Source organism: Apis mellifera, linkage group LG2, assembly GCF_003254395.2.
Source record: "Apis mellifera strain DH4 linkage group LG2, Amel_HAv3.1, whole genome shotgun sequence".
In the NCBI taxonomy this organism is placed as follows: Eukaryota; Metazoa; Arthropoda; class Insecta; order Hymenoptera; family Apidae; genus Apis; species Apis mellifera.
This window is the reverse complement of record NC_037639.1, coordinates 4,035,011-4,053,910: the sequence shown is the minus strand read 5'-3', so window position 1 is coordinate 4,053,910 and position 18,900 is coordinate 4,035,011. Positions and strand designations below refer to the sequence as shown.

Sequence of the window (18,900 nt, the reverse complement as noted above, 5' to 3'; positions counted from 1 at the left end):
CGGGAAGAAAACGCAAAATCCCTCCTTCTCCCTCATTCAAAACATCCTCGAACCATCCAAGAACCACGGACCAAGCACCAGTCACGTCCCATTTCCCGGTCCAATTAATCCCCTCCCCCTGAAAACTTGGAAGAAAACAGCGGTGAATTTCCGTTGACGAGCAGCAACGCCGCGTCGCAAATTAACAATCGCATGAACGAGAAGCTTAATAGGGGTTAATGAATTCCTGAGAGCAGCCTTCAGTGTTTCACAAGGACAATTTTAGAATCGTGGTCGTCGTGGAAAGAAAATCGAGAAAAGGGGGGCGAGGAGAGAAGAAGCGCAGACAGAGGCGGAAAAAGTATATACATATATATATTCACGGTGATATCACGTATTCATCGGCCCTCGCCTCGTTCATGGTCCGTGAACCGTCGTCCGATTTTACGACCGATTCTCGTGCACCGCGGCGGCTTGGCTAACTCAATCGGGGAGAGAAAGAGGCGATACGAGGCTGGCATACGAATTCCCCCTAAAACGGTTCCGTTATCGTTTCAGAGGCTCGACGAGTATGTCGCGATCTCTTCTTCCCCTCCCCCCTCGTCTTTCCAGAGAGAAAGAAAACTGTGGATGAAACCTGCTGAAAGGGAAGAGAAAGAAGAAATCGTGAGGCGCGTGGTGTAGCGTGGTGTACACGTGGTCGTGGCGAGGTTTGTGCGGAATGATAACGCGTGGATGGCTTTGATTCGAAGGATTGAGAATCGAGTTTGATTGTAGGGTGTTTGAAGAGGAAAGGGGGGCGATAAGGTAAGTATGATGGAGAGGAGGTGGGTCGTTAGGATGATAGAGGAGGGTGGAAGATTGAATTGTAATGTCTTTATGTCGGGCAAAAGTTGGTTGGATTGTTCGTTTTATCGCGGATCGATGATGATTGGTCTCTGCGATTGATTGTGTATTATGTTTTAAGGGTTGTTGGAAATTATTGTAACGTCTTGCGTGTTATTGATCGTGGAGTGAAACGAGAGAAATGGAATGTAAAGTAAAATAAAAGTTAGGAAATTACTTTGTTTATATTTTCGAGTAACACGAAAATTATGAATGAACAACTTTTTTGAACGAATTGTTGATATAATTGTTTAGAAAAATTAAAGTAAACTAATTTTTCTAAATAATTATTATATGAGAAGAATTGTTAATTCAGATACAATTATATCTTTGGAAAAATGTAGAATTTAAATGTTGATCGAGACTTATTTTGAGGTATAAGCAAGTTTATTTCAAAGACGAAGTGAAATAATTCTATCTGCAATTTTCCAAATTTTCTTCTCTTCTCGAAAATACTTGATAACGCGTTCGAATTTGTCCTAATCAAGATTATCTCGTCTACTTAATATCGAGAATCGTTCGGGATCTTTAATTTCACAGAGTGGTGTGTCTTTTAATCAACCCGCCCTTAATACGTGTTTAACCTGGTGGAAGTTAAGGATCGTGAAGGTAGTTCTACACGATTTCACAAGTTAAAGCGAAGAGTACTCGACGCACTCTATTACGTCCTTTGAAATGGGAAAATTAGAAGCTTTCACGGTGTGGGTACAGGCGTTTCTTAGTTGTAGAAAATTAGAAGTTCTCGACATAACGCTAGATTTCTTAGTTTGCGCGAGTTAAAAGCTGTTGACGTAACGTTGTGTCGCTTCATATAAGTTAAATCTATAAAGAGCACTTCACAAGTACCGTTGTGTCCTTCAACTTTCGAACACATGAGCGTGTCTCTCCTCGTTTCAAAAGTTGCGTGCCCTCGACGTGTAGTAATTTAGTGTACTTTAAATAAGTATGACCTATCCGATCAATCTGTATATTTATATATACAATTTCCAAAATGAAATTCTAATTAAAATTGGACGTCTTAATTAAAGATTTTAAATTGTTTTAAAATTTTTTATTCTTGCAATTACGTTAATTGGATATTTTCGTTGTTCAAATATTTTTATTGTAAATTTAAAATATATAATATGATCTCCTTGTTGATACAATTATCAGAATAATTTAGTGGATAATATGGAAACGATGCTTCGTATATGTCAATCTTTATTGACCGAATTAAAAATGATTGACTAAATAAAATTTCAAAACAAAAATGTATCTCGATTATAAAATTATTATTAAGAATTGTATTTTAAGAATATTTTTAAGGGAAAAGAAATCTCTATTATCCCTCTATTATAATGAAATTTTAATTCTTCGTATCCTCTAATTAATCTGTTTTCACTCTTGTCATTTCCCCTCCTGTCCTTGCAATTGCACAAACACCACAAATCCCGCGTACGGTCGATCATCGTATCCATGTACAAACTAAAATCAATTATCCTTAATAATTAATAATTAAATACGTAAATAAATTAATTGTTCATGACATGGCAATATATAATAACTAATATTAATCATCTTATTTTTATACATTATCGTTATCATAAGATTTACGTGATTCAATAATAATCGAAAATTATCCGATATTATCCGTTTAATTTCACCTTTAATATATTTATAAAATATCTAATATTAATCTTTATTACGATTATTCAATTCATCATTATCTTATCTTGATGTATCTTGTTGATATAATATTCAACAATAAAAATAGAATCGATATTAATCATTTTTTTTAATTTTGATAGCATTTTCTAATTTTGTACGATGGCCTAGGATTCTTTAAGTTAAAACCCTATGTATATTTAACACATTTTAATGAAACGTTGGAACGATACTTTAATTCTCGAGGAAAAGGAAAATTTTGTGGAGAAGATTATTACTTTCACTTAATGTAGTTGAAGATAGCATCCTTAACCATTCGCGGGGGAGGGAGGGGAAAAAAAGTATTTAAAGTTGGAACTCTAATTTACAATATTAGTCGGAAAAGTTTCGAGGTAAACTTTTAAAGGGATGAGAGTAAAGGGGGAGCAACGAATGTTTCGTTAAAGAATTATAAGAGAAACTAAGAACCTGAAGGAAAATGTAATGGATTTAACATTGGCGAAAAAAGATTATATAACAAATGTGTGAAATATTAAAATGATCAAATGTATAAATCTCAAAGTTCTACATTTGATTGTTGTCTTTGTAATATTTCAAATTCTGATTTATTTTTAAAAATAAATATATTTCTATTTTATCTATTTTACAAAAAATAATAAAAAACTGCATAAAAATGTCTGGATCATTAATAAACTCTTGATTTTTCATTTTTATAAAATTCTTTTCTTTCATAAACTACAAAAACAAAATATATAACAGTAAAATTATTTTCTTGAAAATTTTAATTACATCACGCTTGATTTTCCTCTTTAATCAATTTCTTTAAAAAGAACAACACGTGTGTATATTTCATTCGAACGTTTGACAAATTGTATCTCGCTGTATAACACGTATCCACGTAAGGGAGCATAAAAATTTGACGAATAGCTTAATAACTGGGTTTTAGAACGATATCTATCGCCGTAATCTTGGCTCGCGTTTATAAATGCTTCAACCCCACGTCTACCATCCCTGTACACAGCCCATTTTCTATTACGCACCTGTTATTATTTCCTGTTTCTCCCTTTTCGTGCATCGAATTGAAGTGATGCGCGGTGTTTCCCATCGCATGCTCCTATCAGCTCTTCCTAATTGGAGTTAGTTGAACGAGAACACGCTAATTTTCTTAGGGTAGACTGGGAGGGAGAGGGACGGATGAATCATGATCCGAATGCGCGAATTTTCGACGTTAATTCCAGTAGGCGAATTGGTGGGTAATTAATAAGATCGCGTGATGCACGGGAATAATTTTTCGGTTGAAGTATATCAAACACGAATAGATAATTTTTCTTACATCCCTCGATTCGTTAATATTTTAAGACACGGAGATGAATTTCATTTTAGGATAATATCCTTTGCGATATAATTTTTTTTCTTTCTCTATTAAAAGAAAACTGATTGATCGCGATTCGATATTGAAATCTGAAGAAATTTGGAATTAAGTAAGATGTAGAAATAAATCTTGTAAAATTTTGTTTCGAGTATATATATATATGATTTTTATAATCAAAATTATCAAAAATACATTATTGAAAAATCGTTAATTTTTTCATTGAAATCAGGAACGAATATTTGAATGGAAAAAAAAAGAAAGGATAAATGTTAAAATCATTATTTGATTTTTGTTCATCATCATCATCCTCTGTATTCCAGAAATACATTTCCCGCAAATTCATTTACAAACAGTTATATCCAATTGGTTAACAAACCATCATCAACTCATCAAAAACAATCGGATTCGCGGAAACGTATAACCGCGCAAAATCCCACATCGTTCGTTAAAACAATTACATTTCTCATTAAAAATCCGTTTATTTGTATCCTTCATTAATCCCATATATCTAAATCACGTGAATAATCGAACAAACAAAACCAATTTTCGCTGAATATCTCTATCTATAATTAGAACCAAATATTTATACATTTCCTAATCTCGGATAAAATTTCTACTTCTTCCATATACAACATATTTTATTATTTTATTATTTTATTTTTTTTCTATCATTTATAAATATCTTTGTACTCGATCCTCAGAAATTCGTATCTCTCGACATATTAAACAAATATCCTTAAGTGCACGCTCTTGACTTTTGACTTGCCATAACTCGATATATCCTAACCTCAAAAATTCCCTCGAATTTTCCCCATCCTCGATACGAGCGAACATATAGGCCGCATATCTCGAGTGCACGTCGCGGAAAGTGGCTCGAAAAATTTCACGTAACCAGAGGGATATCAACGTGGACAACCGCATTCACGAAATGCGAGCGTGTTTGCGTTTCTAAGCGTCATGCATATAAAGAGATTGGAACGCCACCTCCGTGTCGCCACGAGGCCGTTCTCTTTTCGAGTAGCACAGGGATGTGTAGAGTGTGTGTGTGTGTGTGTGTGTGTGTAACGTTGAATCTCACGTACTCCTCCCCAACCAGGATCAACTTTTCCCTTCCCTTATATATCTCGTTTATACCTCTTTCCTTGTATATTTTCGAAAGTCCTGCTTCCTCCCCCTGTTTTCAGCGACTTCTTCCTCTTTTTGTCCTAGATATACCCCCTTGTTTCCGCCCCCTACTTCCGTTCGCTACCCTGCATTTGCAAGATAAACCGGTTCGAGATACGTATTTCCGTTTTCCCTCGTTTCTTCCAAGAATAACTCTTTTTATTATTAGCATTTTTCTTTCGTATTCCATTGGCAATTTTTTAGATTGCGTTGATTTTTTGGAAAAATTTGAATTGAAGCGGATGTGTTTTTTTTAATGATATCGTGAAATAGAAGAGTTTGTTGTTTGAGATGTGATTTAAATTTCGTAAACTTTTACTCCTTTTGAATATGATAAATTAAGATAAGAAGAAACGACAGTGACAAAGATATGTTAATTAATTTTAAACGTTCTCACGATTAATTGTTAGTCTCATGTATAATTAGAAAAGGATATTGCGATATGGTTAATTATCTTTTGTAAAATTTTCAAAATATTATTATTATTCGCAGTCATACTTGTTGATTAATAAGAAAGAAGTATTCGAGTGAATAACAATTGTCTTCTTCTCTACACCTTGAGCGTTTTTAGGTTTAAGGGTCTCGGTGTGAAAGGAATAACGATGCTACTCCAATTTTCTTATGCATTCCTCTAGCATGCTTCTCTCCTTTCTTTCTTCTTTCTTTCGTACTTATTACATACGCGCGTCTCTTCACTCTTGTACGTATTACTTGAACACTTTTAATTATGATACCGCAAGAATATGCAAAAATCATTTATAAATTATATGAATTGATAATGATTTGTACAATCTTGAAAATCAAAAAAATTAAAATTCGAATATGAGTGGAGGTATCGTAACTCGTCATCGATATTATCGAGCAAGATAACAAGAAAGGCTCGAAGCGATAAATTTCTAAAAGAAAATAATCGAATAATCCTTGTTCCAAATTCCTTTCCAATTCCCAATCTACACATATTTTCTTGCTTGCTGCGATGCAAATATCCTATTAAATAGTGAATTATCACAGTTGAATACAAAATCGATTAGAAATTCATTAAATCAGAAATTATTTAGCGCAACTTTCTCGTTCCATCGTTAAACCTGCATATATACCTCGCTTTGCATACATCCATAATACGCGTTAAAATCAGCATAATCAATTCTATACAAGATGGTTCATTAAATATTACCATCTCGTTTTATACCATTGTTATTATTGATAGCAAAGAAAAAATTCTAAATACAATTAAATTATTATACAAACAACTCTTCTACCCTTTGTCTTTTATTTTATGGTAAATTTTACAAGTCTCGAGTCGAGATTTATCCTAAACTAACTATTTTTAGACATAAATAAACAGTTAGAAATTTTTTTTACAAAGAGTATCAAGTGTGCCAATTGAAAATTGCACGCATTAAAAGATACGTAAACCCACTTGAAATATTAATGATTTGAAAAAAAAAATTACATCGGAATATATGAGTTCCTTTCTCAAATTCTATTCAACATTTTTTTCATTACGTATTAATAACGTAAGAGAATCAGAGACAGATGGTGATATCTGGTAAAAGCCATCCATTTATCTTTTTCAATGCGTTCACGCGCGAAACAATTCGAACTCGTTCTATGATGTTCGACTTTCACCAAACCTATCCCTCCCCCCTCGATTCTTTCCCAACAAAAGAGAGGAATTATTGGCCGAACGTGGAGATTTTCTCTGAACTTGCCGGCTCGGTGCACGGTATACGTCACCGGAAATACAAATACGAGAAAGGTCAGAGCGGGATAGGAATAAAGTGGTTGGCGAAACGAACCAATCTCGAAAACGCTTCTTCACTTGCACACAATGTATCGATTGTGCGCAGCCAAGCAATGCCACCGATTGTCGACCGATTTTTCCAATTTTTCTTTTTTTTCTTTTTATTTTTTTTTTTTTTTTATCTTTATTTTTTTCTCTTTCCATTTAGATGGATAGATACGTTTTATTGTGTATGGTGTTTTTGTGGCGTGTTTTATTGATACGATAGAATTTGGAAAGAGTGTGGTCTTTAAATCGAGGAGATTTGGACTTGATAAATTATTTTCTTCTGAGATTTTTTTAGAAAGTTTTAATAAAGTAAAGGATAGAGGATTTAATATTCTGGTCAGTTTTTTTAGAATTTTTTTTTTTTAGATTCATTGATAATAATGAAGTTTGAAGATAAAATAATAATAAAAATCGGTCACAATGTATCATCACATAAAGCAATATATAAATATAACATTATAGTAAATTAATTTAATACTAAAAATATTACTATAAATTTTTGTAATTGAAAAAAAAAATTTTTCAGAAATATCTTGTTAAATTTAATAATAGCAACATTTTCGTATTTCTATTCATAATTGTTCAAAGAAACATTTTCAAAAAACAACTATCCTAAGAGTAACATTTTCTTGAAACTGCCATTCATTTGTGAATTATTTACAGTAAATTATATTAAAAATATCATTCTGCAATATAAATTCTAAACAATGATATCTAAAATATATTCAAAATGTGGCCAAAATTTTGTCATTGCATTTTCCTCAGCATAAAAGAAATTCATATAAAAGTATATGCTTGGAAATTCTTTCTTTCAAAAGTACAAACGTATTGAAATTTCACATAGAAAAATTTCGACAGAGACAATCTCTGAAATATCGATGCAAAGATGCACATCCGTGCAAAAAGAAATAAATTTAAAATATTTAACTAATAAGTCTTTAACAGTGATTATTGTCAATATTCTTAAAAATGAATGTTCTAAAAATTAATCAATCATTAACAGGTGAAATCCTTTCCACCAAACTCGTTATTTATTGAATAATAAAAATGACTCCATCTTGTAAAACAATCTTATAAAATAATATCGCAATGGAAGATGATTTGGATGAAAGGAAGAAATGGAAGAAGATAAAATTATACTTAGAACGAAATACACGACGAAAAACGAGTGTGGCCAAAAGATGATGAGAAAATAGAAAAATTTCCTCTTTCGAATTTGCACGAGGGCAAGAAGCGGATCTTATAATGGCAAAAAGTTTTTTTGCGAAGGGGATGTGCATAACGAGATAATCCTTTCATGGAACAACGTTACAGGGAAAGAAGCGGAGTAACAGGGTAAATTGCACGGTGAAATTCGAAGCTGGCGGTAGGCGGAAGTTGCGTGGGTGAAGTTATAATTGCGTGATGTTGTTGCTTCGAATTAAAAAGGTTCGGACGCGAAAGGTAAACAAATTTAATCTCTGCTCCCTTTCCTCCATTTTTCTTTTTTCTTCCTCTCTTTTCTGTGGCGTTTCCTCGTAAATTCAATGCTCTCTGATAAATACTTCCACGCGAGAATTAACGAAAGACATTTTCTCTTATATATATATTTTTTTTTTTCTTTCTAGGAAAAGAATATATTTCAATAATGGTAGATATCAAGTGTAATATTATTTAATTGAATTTAAGACGATTTCTTCCTTTTTTTTTTTTTTTTTTTTTTTTTTTAGAGGGTTAGAAAGGGAACTTTACTCGAGGAAATTCCTGTCAAAGAAATTTCCCTTGGGTCTTCTAGGCAAGGTGGCTTGTGGAGCAGGGTTAACTTCGTGAAACATTTTATATGCTCTATGCTAGAGTTGGCTTAATAGCTGGATACGTATATATTGAATCGAATCGATTGAATTCGTGTTAACTAACGCGATTGTCCCCGTGGTATAGAATTCGAGGCGGATAGGAGATCGGTTTCTCTTGAACTCGATAGAATTTAGTTTTTAAACCGTTACGCGGTACAAATTCACGCTCCAAGGAGCAAACGTTCCTGTAATTGCTTTTCCACTGTCGTGCAAAATTTAAAAACCACTATATAAAATTGGATTATTGTTTTTTTTTCTTCTTTTTTCATACGAATGTTATTCTTCTTGGAATTTAAATATATTTAAATCTTTTTTTTTTTTTTGAGGAATAAATATTTCTTCACGTGTGATATTTATTATCGGATTATTCGAAGAGTCTTTTCTATCTATTTATTCTAATGTATACGTTTGATAAAATCGGAAGAAAATGATCGATTGTATAAATCCAATATTATGAAATAGAAAGAAGATAAGGATTTTGTATTAATGTTACAAATAGAGTGCATTTGCACAGCTTTCAAGCGTTTAATCTTGTTTCGAGTCATTTCTTTATGTCTCTCTCTCTCTCTCTCTTTCTCTCTGTTAACAGATTGAATAAATCTATAAATTTTATGACGTAATACTTGATGAAATGCTAATTCAAACATAAATATTTGATTTGATCAATAGTTTTCCTAGAAAAATATTCATCGATTATCATTGTTCCATTAATGGGACAAAATTGTTAAAACATCAAAAAATTCTCTCTAAAGTTGAATAATCAACAGTTTTTTAAATTTCAAAAAAAAAAAAGAAAGGGAAAGATAATACAAATTTACACGAAACATTCTCTCTACACTTCATTAAGAACTTCCAAATACTTCATGAAATATTCATCTCTTCGTCTCCTCTTCCCTCCATCCTAATTCCTTTACATGCAAACCAGACTTTCTTAAAACGGGAAGAAAAAGGGAACTGAAACTAAACGTTGCAGGCGCATCGCGGAAAAATAAGGTCGCAGATAAGCCACGTTGTTTTACAAACAGGAAATGCGATTCCTTCCAATTGCGTGACTCTTTCATATTTTTCTTTTCCTCCCACTCCAAAACGCTTCAATCCCCTCTCCTAAGAAGATACATTTCGATTATTTTTCCATTCGTCGAAAAAGTAATGAAAGGATTGTCGCAAGAGTCAAAACTTTCTTAAATACTTGTTCAAAAATTTATCTGTCTAATGAACATCTGTCGCGAATATTCGCACAATTATAATCAATCTTTGGTCGTAATTGGTGGGATGGTTGGTTAATGAAGTGGTTAAAAATCGGTGGTAGGAAGTTGGCGAGCATGCAAGCGGCGTTAAAATGGCGCGATATACGATTGTTGACCACCACTGAACGAAAAGGTGCGAGTTTCTCACGCGATTTCTAACGTTTGATACTCATTCGTGTTCCAGGATGGCGCGTACGCGAAGGAGAGCGATATGGATGGGCTGGGACTCTGCCCTTACGATCCAAGGCACAACAGCACTGCGGTATTCGTCGGTGAGTTACAGATTCCAATATATTTTCGTTTATTTATTTTCGGGCGAAATATATCGCGTGAAAACGTTCCTCCCTGCGAAAATGTATATATCCGTTCTTGGAAAAATTCCTTAAATATGTATCGTGCGATAGATTTAAATAGGCGTTTCTGTTTCTTTGAAATGATATTAAATACCGATTATTTTACGTGGAATTTATTCAATAAATTACAAGAATTATTTATTCTTCCAAGAAGGTGATTCTTTTTATTTTCTTAGTGTCAGATTTTTTTAAAATTATTAGTAAATTAAGTGTTACTTGTAGGTAATGAATTGGTATGTAAATTTTATATATTCTTTATCACGAAATTCGAATACATATATTTGCTTTGAAAAGAGACAGAAAAATTAAGATTTTAATGAAAATGATTCTTCAGAATTCTATAAGTAAAAGCAACAATTATTAAAAAATGTACAATAACGTTATTTATATGTACAAAATTTTCCTAAATAATATTAAATAAATTCCACACGGAATCACACTTTTACAAATACAATAACAATCGTTTTAATCCGTTGGATATTTTAAAAAGAGGCGTATGCCTTCGAGATTCGCGATTCAAACGGAGAAAGAAAGTTACCTACTTTCCCGTAAGCTCTTGAAATTCCCAGAAGAGCAAACTCCTTCGAAACGTGGCCCCTTTATGCATAAAAAGGTATTTCCTTATCGTTCTTCTCGATCGCAAAACCGAGCGAAATTGTTACGCAAAACGATCGTATCGTCGGCACGGCACCCCTAAAATAGTTCTCTCTCCTCTCTCTCTCTCTCCCCCAATTTGCATATTTATTTTATACGATGATAATATTTATTACTCCTCGTCTCGAACGAATTTTTAATTATCGATATGTTATATACCCTCAACTTCTAACAATTTTTTATCAACATCACAACATTCGACTTTGTAAAGATATTTCCATTATTTATAAAAAGTAATTTTGTTAAATCGATTCACTTCGAATTCGTTTAACTTGTTAAACAGTTCGGATAATTAAAGAGTATTTAAGAAAATCGGGGGGCTGTTTAATCGGTAACGATTCCGGATTACAAAGAGAATAAGTCGGAAAGAGAGAGGGGAAGAGGAAAGGGAAAAAATGTTTCGATGTTTCACCAGCATCTCCAGTTAGTTCCTCCATCAGGGCTCTCTGAGAATACACCGATACGGTAGTACAAGGTCTCTCGGATCCCTTGACGAAGTTAACTAGGATGCTGGGGCGAAACTTTGAAACAGTCTTTCAAAAGGGTACGGGTTTACACCCGTAAACCTCTAACAGTTTTAACTACAAGAGCCTTAAGGATCTAATTTGTACAAAATTCAATTCCACGGGATCGGATATACTCTCTCAAATCGAGCTACTTTCTCGTGCTTGCAATTAATAGATTTAATTGCAAAAAGTTGATCGAACACGTAAGATATTTGTACAAATTGAATATAGATGTGATACAGAATAGATGTAAAAATTTGTGGAGCCAGGATCCACTTTATGTAACTAGAATTTCAAATCTGTTGGAATTCAATTTCACAATGTGTTTAGCTGAAAGTTTAGAATGCATTAGCAGATCTGATTAAGAGAAGTAAAAAAAAAAAAAAGAAAGAAACGAGTGGATACTGTAGGTTATCTCCAAAGTGTAATTTAAATCTGTTAGAATTGAATTCGTGAAATATTTAGTTAAATGTTTTTTTTAATTACAAAAAAATTATTCACGTATAGATAAAAAGATTAAAAAATAAATGCGTAATAAAAAGTAGATGTATAGAGGAAGAATGATTAAAATAAATTTTACATTTTCAGATATTTTGAATTTACAATTTTTTTTTGATTTCTTGCCTCTATAATATTCAAGGAATTCAATCTTATTTCGTGCGTATTTAGATTAACATTTTAGATTACACGTTATATATGATTGTAGGTATATAAATACGCTGGACATTTTTACGCGTTCACTTCTATTCCTTTTTTTTATTAAATCGTTTTTTATTTTTCCTTTTCTTATCTCACCTTTAAAACGTTCTAATATATGCAAATTTAAAGCATATATTAAATGGATAAAATATGTACCCATGTAAGTTCTTTGGGAACTTAATTGCTGTTGAATGATCCCTTTGAATATTTCTAAAGTTATTTTAAACAATGTATATTATACATACAATGTAATTCGTTCCATAGTATGTATGCTGCGGCATATTTCAACAAATATACAGAAACGGAATAATCATAAACACACACCACAAAGGGAATACCTAAAGATTCATTCTCATATAACAGCGTAGCAAAGCTGGTTACAAGATTATCCATCTTTGTATATTATACTCAATCATCTAACATATAATTCTTGATTATACATTCTGCATTGCATTGCATTAACTTCGAACTTATTAAAGTTTCACTATTGGAATAACAAATATTTGTGTAAAATAGATTTCTATACTTGCCTTTCTCTTTCCATATATGTCAAATATATACTGATTTTATGCTCTACGCTATTTTAAAGTGATCAACTTTTAATACAATAGTTAATTAAGTATAATTCATTCAATATAAGACAAAAAAAATAAGATTAAATTACTTTTCATTAAAATCGCATCATTTATCAATACCTACATTCATATATTCAATAGATTAAGGTAAATGAAGTTATCCAATTCACTTCATTTATCTTAATATTCGCTTTTCCATACAACAAGATACGAGAAAAACCTTATCCCAAAAAGGGAACCACTTTTCTTCGACGCAACTCATCGAGAGCCAAAAAAAAAAAAAAACATCGAAATTCGAACAAGGGTTTTTTTTCCACCCCTCCTCCCCAAATATCGAAGAATCACTCGACGTTCCACATCGAGCCCCCGTTTTCTCTCCGTTGTGAAACGTTGTTGAAGAACCCTTTGATTACTTGGCGAGACACGTAGATGCAGATTTGACGAGCGTGGCTTTGACGAGCGAAAGTAAAGAGCCAGCGCGTGCTCTCCACCGATCCACGTGTACACGAGGCCACTTATATTCTCTGTACGCTTCCAATTCGTACATTGTACACAAAACACGATTCACGACAAATTCGATGAACACGGTTGGCGCGCCATCTACCGAGTTTGCATCGCGAAAGATGCTGTCTCGAATCGACGTGTCTCTCTTTCTCTCTGACACAGTTCTTTCACGTTTGAGCGCGGGGCACAACGCGTTAATTATGTTTGGTGAATTTCTGATGATGTTGATTATTAATCTGAGAATGTAGGGGACGTTGATGTATCCTTCTTTGGAAATATAAATTGTAGAATAGACAGAAAAATTGAAGCGTGTAAAAAATATTGATAACTTATTTGTTAAGTTAAAGATGTAATTTAATCGTATTTTATTGTCATCATTATTGAATTGAATCTTTTTGAAAAGTATGAAAAAGAGTTTTCTGTATATTCTATATATATTTGAATGTATTAACGTTTGGATGAAGAGAGATGGTGATGTTTTATTATATATATATATGTGCATTGTTTGATAAGAACTATGGTAAAGGTGGGTATTGACTCTGCATGGGTGTGGATAGAGCTTTTTTTTTTTTTTATGCATTCAATGCGGGTTTGTGCTAAGCAAACGGGTATCCAATACAAGTCTGTTAATTCACATAAACAATATTTCATTGGAATTGCTCGTTGCTTTATCATCGCAGAAACGATCCATCTGATTTGAAAATGTGTTCACGTGATTAGTATATCACGTGAATTTAATTTACTGATGCAGCAGTGTCCATTAGCGAAACGAAGTTAAATTAATTTACCGTGTAATTTTCAAAAGGCTATTCTCAACAATTATCAAACATTTCCTTAAAAATTATCATTCGTGTGATTATTATTGTGTAACTCTAGAATTTTTCAAATTTCAGGATGAAAATTTTTTTCATCTGTTATACAAAATTCATTGTTTAATTTATTATAAATTAGATATTGATTAACGTGATTATATATATAATATAAATGAAAATTAATTAGAGATATTATATACATCGTTTATATATATAAGTAATATTAAATTTAACGGGAAGAAGAGAAAGAATTTAATAATTATATTAAAACGATATAAATAATTTATGATCTATTTAAAGAAAAATAAACAATAGTAGCTTCGTTATCCATTTCACATTTCAAAACTCTAATCTCCATCCAATTAATTTGCCTCAAAAATACACAAGGATCCATTACCAAGCAGAAGATCATTTCCATGTCAAAAAGATTCAGAAGCTTTCACGAGATTATTTCTTTGTTGTCGATGACAAGAGATTGTATTTAACTGTACAAATACTGCACTAATTAAAATCATAATAATTTTAAAATGACCATTATTTACAAAGTTTCTTCTTCAATATCGCATTATCTCTCTCTCTCTTTCTCTCTTTAATAAAAATATTGAATTTTTCTTCAGGATTATTATTATTATAAGATAATAGAAATGCTTATTGATCGTCAATTGTTATTTAAATTGAATAGAAATTTTTAAAAAGGAAAGAGAACATTTTTAATCTATATCATAATTATTAGTAGGTAATTTAAAAAGTTTGTATTTTTTTGTATAACAATTAATTTTTTTTTTAATTGAAAAAGGTAACGATTTATATTTAAATTTTGAGAAACAAAATAATTAAACATATAAGTGATAGAAAAATTAAAATTAATAAATATTATTCAATAGAATGCTATTTTTCTAAATATAAAAATATTTTATTCATAAATTTTTCTCTTTTCCCGCAAACGCTCTAAAAATAAATGATTTTTCCAGTGTGTTTCACGAGAAATTAATTAATATTAACGCGTACCCTATTTTTACCCTATTTAAACTGAATATTTTTCTTTTTTCTTTTTGCATTAAACAACTTTACAATATTTCGTAAAAATCTGAATACATAAAATGTCGAGAGTCCTCGTTTCACAGTGCATTTTCAATGTAACGTATTCTTTTTGCTGGTAACGATTTTTCCATCCTTATGAATATTATATCATGCATATATCATGAAGAAAGCTGTTGGTTTTGACAAAGTGGGGCGCAAACGATTCACACAACGTGAAGAGAAAATCATCAAAAATCGGTGGAACGGAGAACGTGTTAAATTAACCCTTTTAGCGCTTACTTCGTGTAAGTAAAGTATGTAAAAAAGTGTGATCACGTGTGATCGATACGTGTGTGCGCTATTCGAATTGCGCGTGAAATGAACGATTCGATTTCTGAGAAAATTGAATGAGATTCGATTAAAAAAAAAAAAAAAGTATTCCTCGATATAATACGAGTTTATTATTAAACGTAACATGGATGTATGCTCAAAATATAAATGTAGCAAGAATATAATCTCCGTTTAATCTTATTCCATAATTTATTCGTAATTAAATTCTTTAATTTAAAATTCATTTTTGAGAAATTTTAAATTTAGGATTTAAAATATATATTTTCCTTTATAATTCTTCCTATTTATATTTAAAAGTCTTTGCTCTAAAACTGAAAAAGATTAAATGAAAAATGAAGAAATTTTTATTTATTTTTTCATACTTTATATTATATTATAATAAAGGAACGAGAAGTATCATTAATTCAAGTAATTTTTTAAAATTCATATTTCGAAAATTAAGTAATAGTATTAAAATTTTATTGAAAACGAGAAATGATCCAATATTTTTTACGAGATGTGTAAAATAATAATGTAAACACACCCAATTTTATTATTGCCATGTGGAATTATTTTCTTCGTGTAATCCTACATCTGGGATTCGATTCAATGAGGATTTAGAAATGTTTTATTTAATTTTTTCCAACTGCAACGCAAAACTGCGAATATAAAAGGTTTTTACTATATTTATACTTTGGAAGACAATTTTTTTTTTGTTTTTTTTTTCTCTCTCTCTCTTTATACAAAACGACATTTGAAAACAAATATTGAAAATCGAATACAAATATTTTTTTCAAAATTCAATATTCGAAGCGTAAAAAATCATTTTTGCGTAAAAATTGTTGATCAGAGAGATTGCACCAAATAAAAATGTAATCATAACGTGTTTGAATCGTATTATTTGTTCCGAGCTTCCATTAATATTCTATTGAATATATTTATGATAATAAGAAAGAAGAATTATTGGAAAATACTTTTACCTTTCTGTTTTCAAATTTATTTATCTCGTTTGTCTTTCTCGATTAACATTTATTTCCTTATCAAGAAGTTTAGCAAAACAATTTATTATTTTTATAAATATAATAAATATTATATAATATCACTAATAAATAATTTAAATTTTTAACACTTTGTGAAATGCTTATGGAATAAGAAACGACAATGGGAAAAAATATTAAAAAAAGTTCTTGAAATTTTCTCTCATAATTATAATTTTATATAATACAAATCATTTAACAAAGAAAAAAAAAAGACATACGTACAAAAATGAAAAAATACCAATCAAAATAGACATCTAAAATCTAAAGAAGACGATATAATTTAATAATTAAATTGTTTCTATTCAATTAAATTAAAGAAAAAAAAGAGAAAAATTAACAAGAACAATTGAAATTTCCGTTCAATCGATCGAAAGGGTTGAAAAGAAACGACAATGTTATTTCAAACAGAGCGGGAACAAAGTGCATAACACTCGGACACAGTCGCAACTCGCGCGTTTTGTTTAGCCAATGTTTTGTTTAACAAGTTGCGCACTACTCACGTCCAGTTAATTTATGCTAAACGAATGTTATTTTTATCGCTGTCAATCTGCATTTCATGTATCTGCAACAATTTGCAACTATAACTTGGAGTTTACGAAATTACAAAGCTCCTTTATAAGTTATTGGATACTTCGTTTCATTGTTAAAATATTTATATTTTAAAGGACAATTATCTTGATGTAAATCCACGATATTTCTTCTCGTGAAAACTTTCATCCCCTTCGAACTTTTTTTTCATCTATTATACAGTCAAGCTCGTCGAATTTATATATACATTTATTTGAGAATCAATTACAAAAGATTCTGATGATATCTGAAGACAGATAAAAATTCGAGGCAATTAAGAATCAACCATTGTTTAATGCGTTAAATGTTCCAGTCTTTTCTATCATTAATAAAGCAGACGTGTGCGCGAATACGTCGGCCATACTGAACATGTGGCGTCAGTGAGGTCCAACAAAGGAGAAATATGCGGAAGTACAATGCGGTTGCACATCGTTCGTGGCATATCGATACGTTGTGTGAAAGTCGCGTCACGAATGAGCATAACGTATGAAGAATAATGATATGCATATGCGCTAATTGTTACTATGGAGAATGGTTAGTATAAGAGAGACGATTTGCAATTTCATTTATAAGTCGAAGAAAATCGAAATATTTCTAGTAATTGTTTGTTCAAACAGTGAATTTTACACAGAATTTATTTCGAATTTATTTTTTGAATCGTATTATCATTAGATATCTATGCATTTCTGAAAAATTTTAATATACTTGTAGAAAATATCAAAGGCATAGTATGCATTATTCGAGAAATGAATAATATCTTTACTACATTTCTTTAAAATGATTCCATCTACATCTAATATTCTAATAAAACTTTTAAAATTTTTAAATGATAAAATTATGAAATCGATTTTAATCCTACTATAATTGTCCTTAACTTTTATAGAATATTTTACAAATGAGTTCTATTCATTGTGGACCTTTATCCCATAAGGATACGATATTCCGACTGATTAATCGCCTCTTTTGACAATTTAGGTCAATTATCACGTTTTTGTATACGAGATCTGTGGGTGTCCTCATACTTACAAACGAGAGTGTACATGCAACATAGAGATTAGTACAAGGACATTGTGTACCGTGAAAAGCCGAGTACATTAGAAAATATGAGTCATTGAAACACGTACCATAATCAGTATTAGAGTCCGGATATGACAAAAACTGTACAAGTTTCGTTAATTTCGCTATTGTAATATACTGTGCACTGTGTGTGATTAGATACGAATGGGCTCCTTGATGGCTCTTTTTTAATTAATGAAAAAATTATGGAAGTGGAATCAAATATTAATAATGATAGAATAATAAAAATTAAGAAACAGAAACATTTCCTAAACTTTCTCTCATTCGAAAATATCAAAAGAAGAATACAATTTACTATTTAATATTCAGAATGAAATAAGAAAGAGAGAGAGAGGAATAAAAAAAATTTCTAATAATAAGTGTATGGATTAAGTAAAAGCGACGAATTCTTTATGATGAATGAACTTGAAGTGTGTAACGTGTAAAGTATGCATTCTTCCGATGATATCGTAGCCGGTAGCAAAGTATGCAGAAATATTATCCTGCACAACGCGAAACGGTAGAATAACAGGCTGTGCAAAGCTATTTGTGTGTTTGCTTTTCGCATTTCAAACGACGTGTATATCGTAAACAATGAATTAGACCTATGTAACGAACGAAATCTATTCGTATAACGTGAATAACGAGAACGATACCGATCTTTCTACATTTTCATTGGAAAATTATCCAGTGATTTCGAGGTGTTTCGAATGGATATGAATATTATGTGAAATGAAATGAATATTTTTTTTATAAAAATATCGATATGAATCGATAATTCTTATGAAGGTTATTATTAATTTAACGATATGTAAAATTCTTACAAATGTCATGGATATTGTTGTGTAAATGGGATTGTTAATTGTTTC

General features: G+C 31.2%; 1 protein-coding gene across 4 annotated transcripts in view; it reads left to right on the top strand.

Moving 5' to 3' along the window:
• The window catches only part of LOC724736 (semaphorin-1A), a 404,583-nt gene that overhangs the window by 312,187 nt on the left and 73,496 nt on the right, over positions 1-18,900 (top strand). For all 4 annotated transcript variants that reach the window (XM_026439024.1, XM_016910718.2, XM_006559124.3 and 1 more), the window contains one exon: positions 10,100-10,187. In XM_026439024.1, the coding sequence (XP_026294809.1) occupies positions 10,100-10,187 (88 nt within the window). The remainder of the gene's footprint in view (positions 1-10,099; positions 10,188-18,900) is intronic.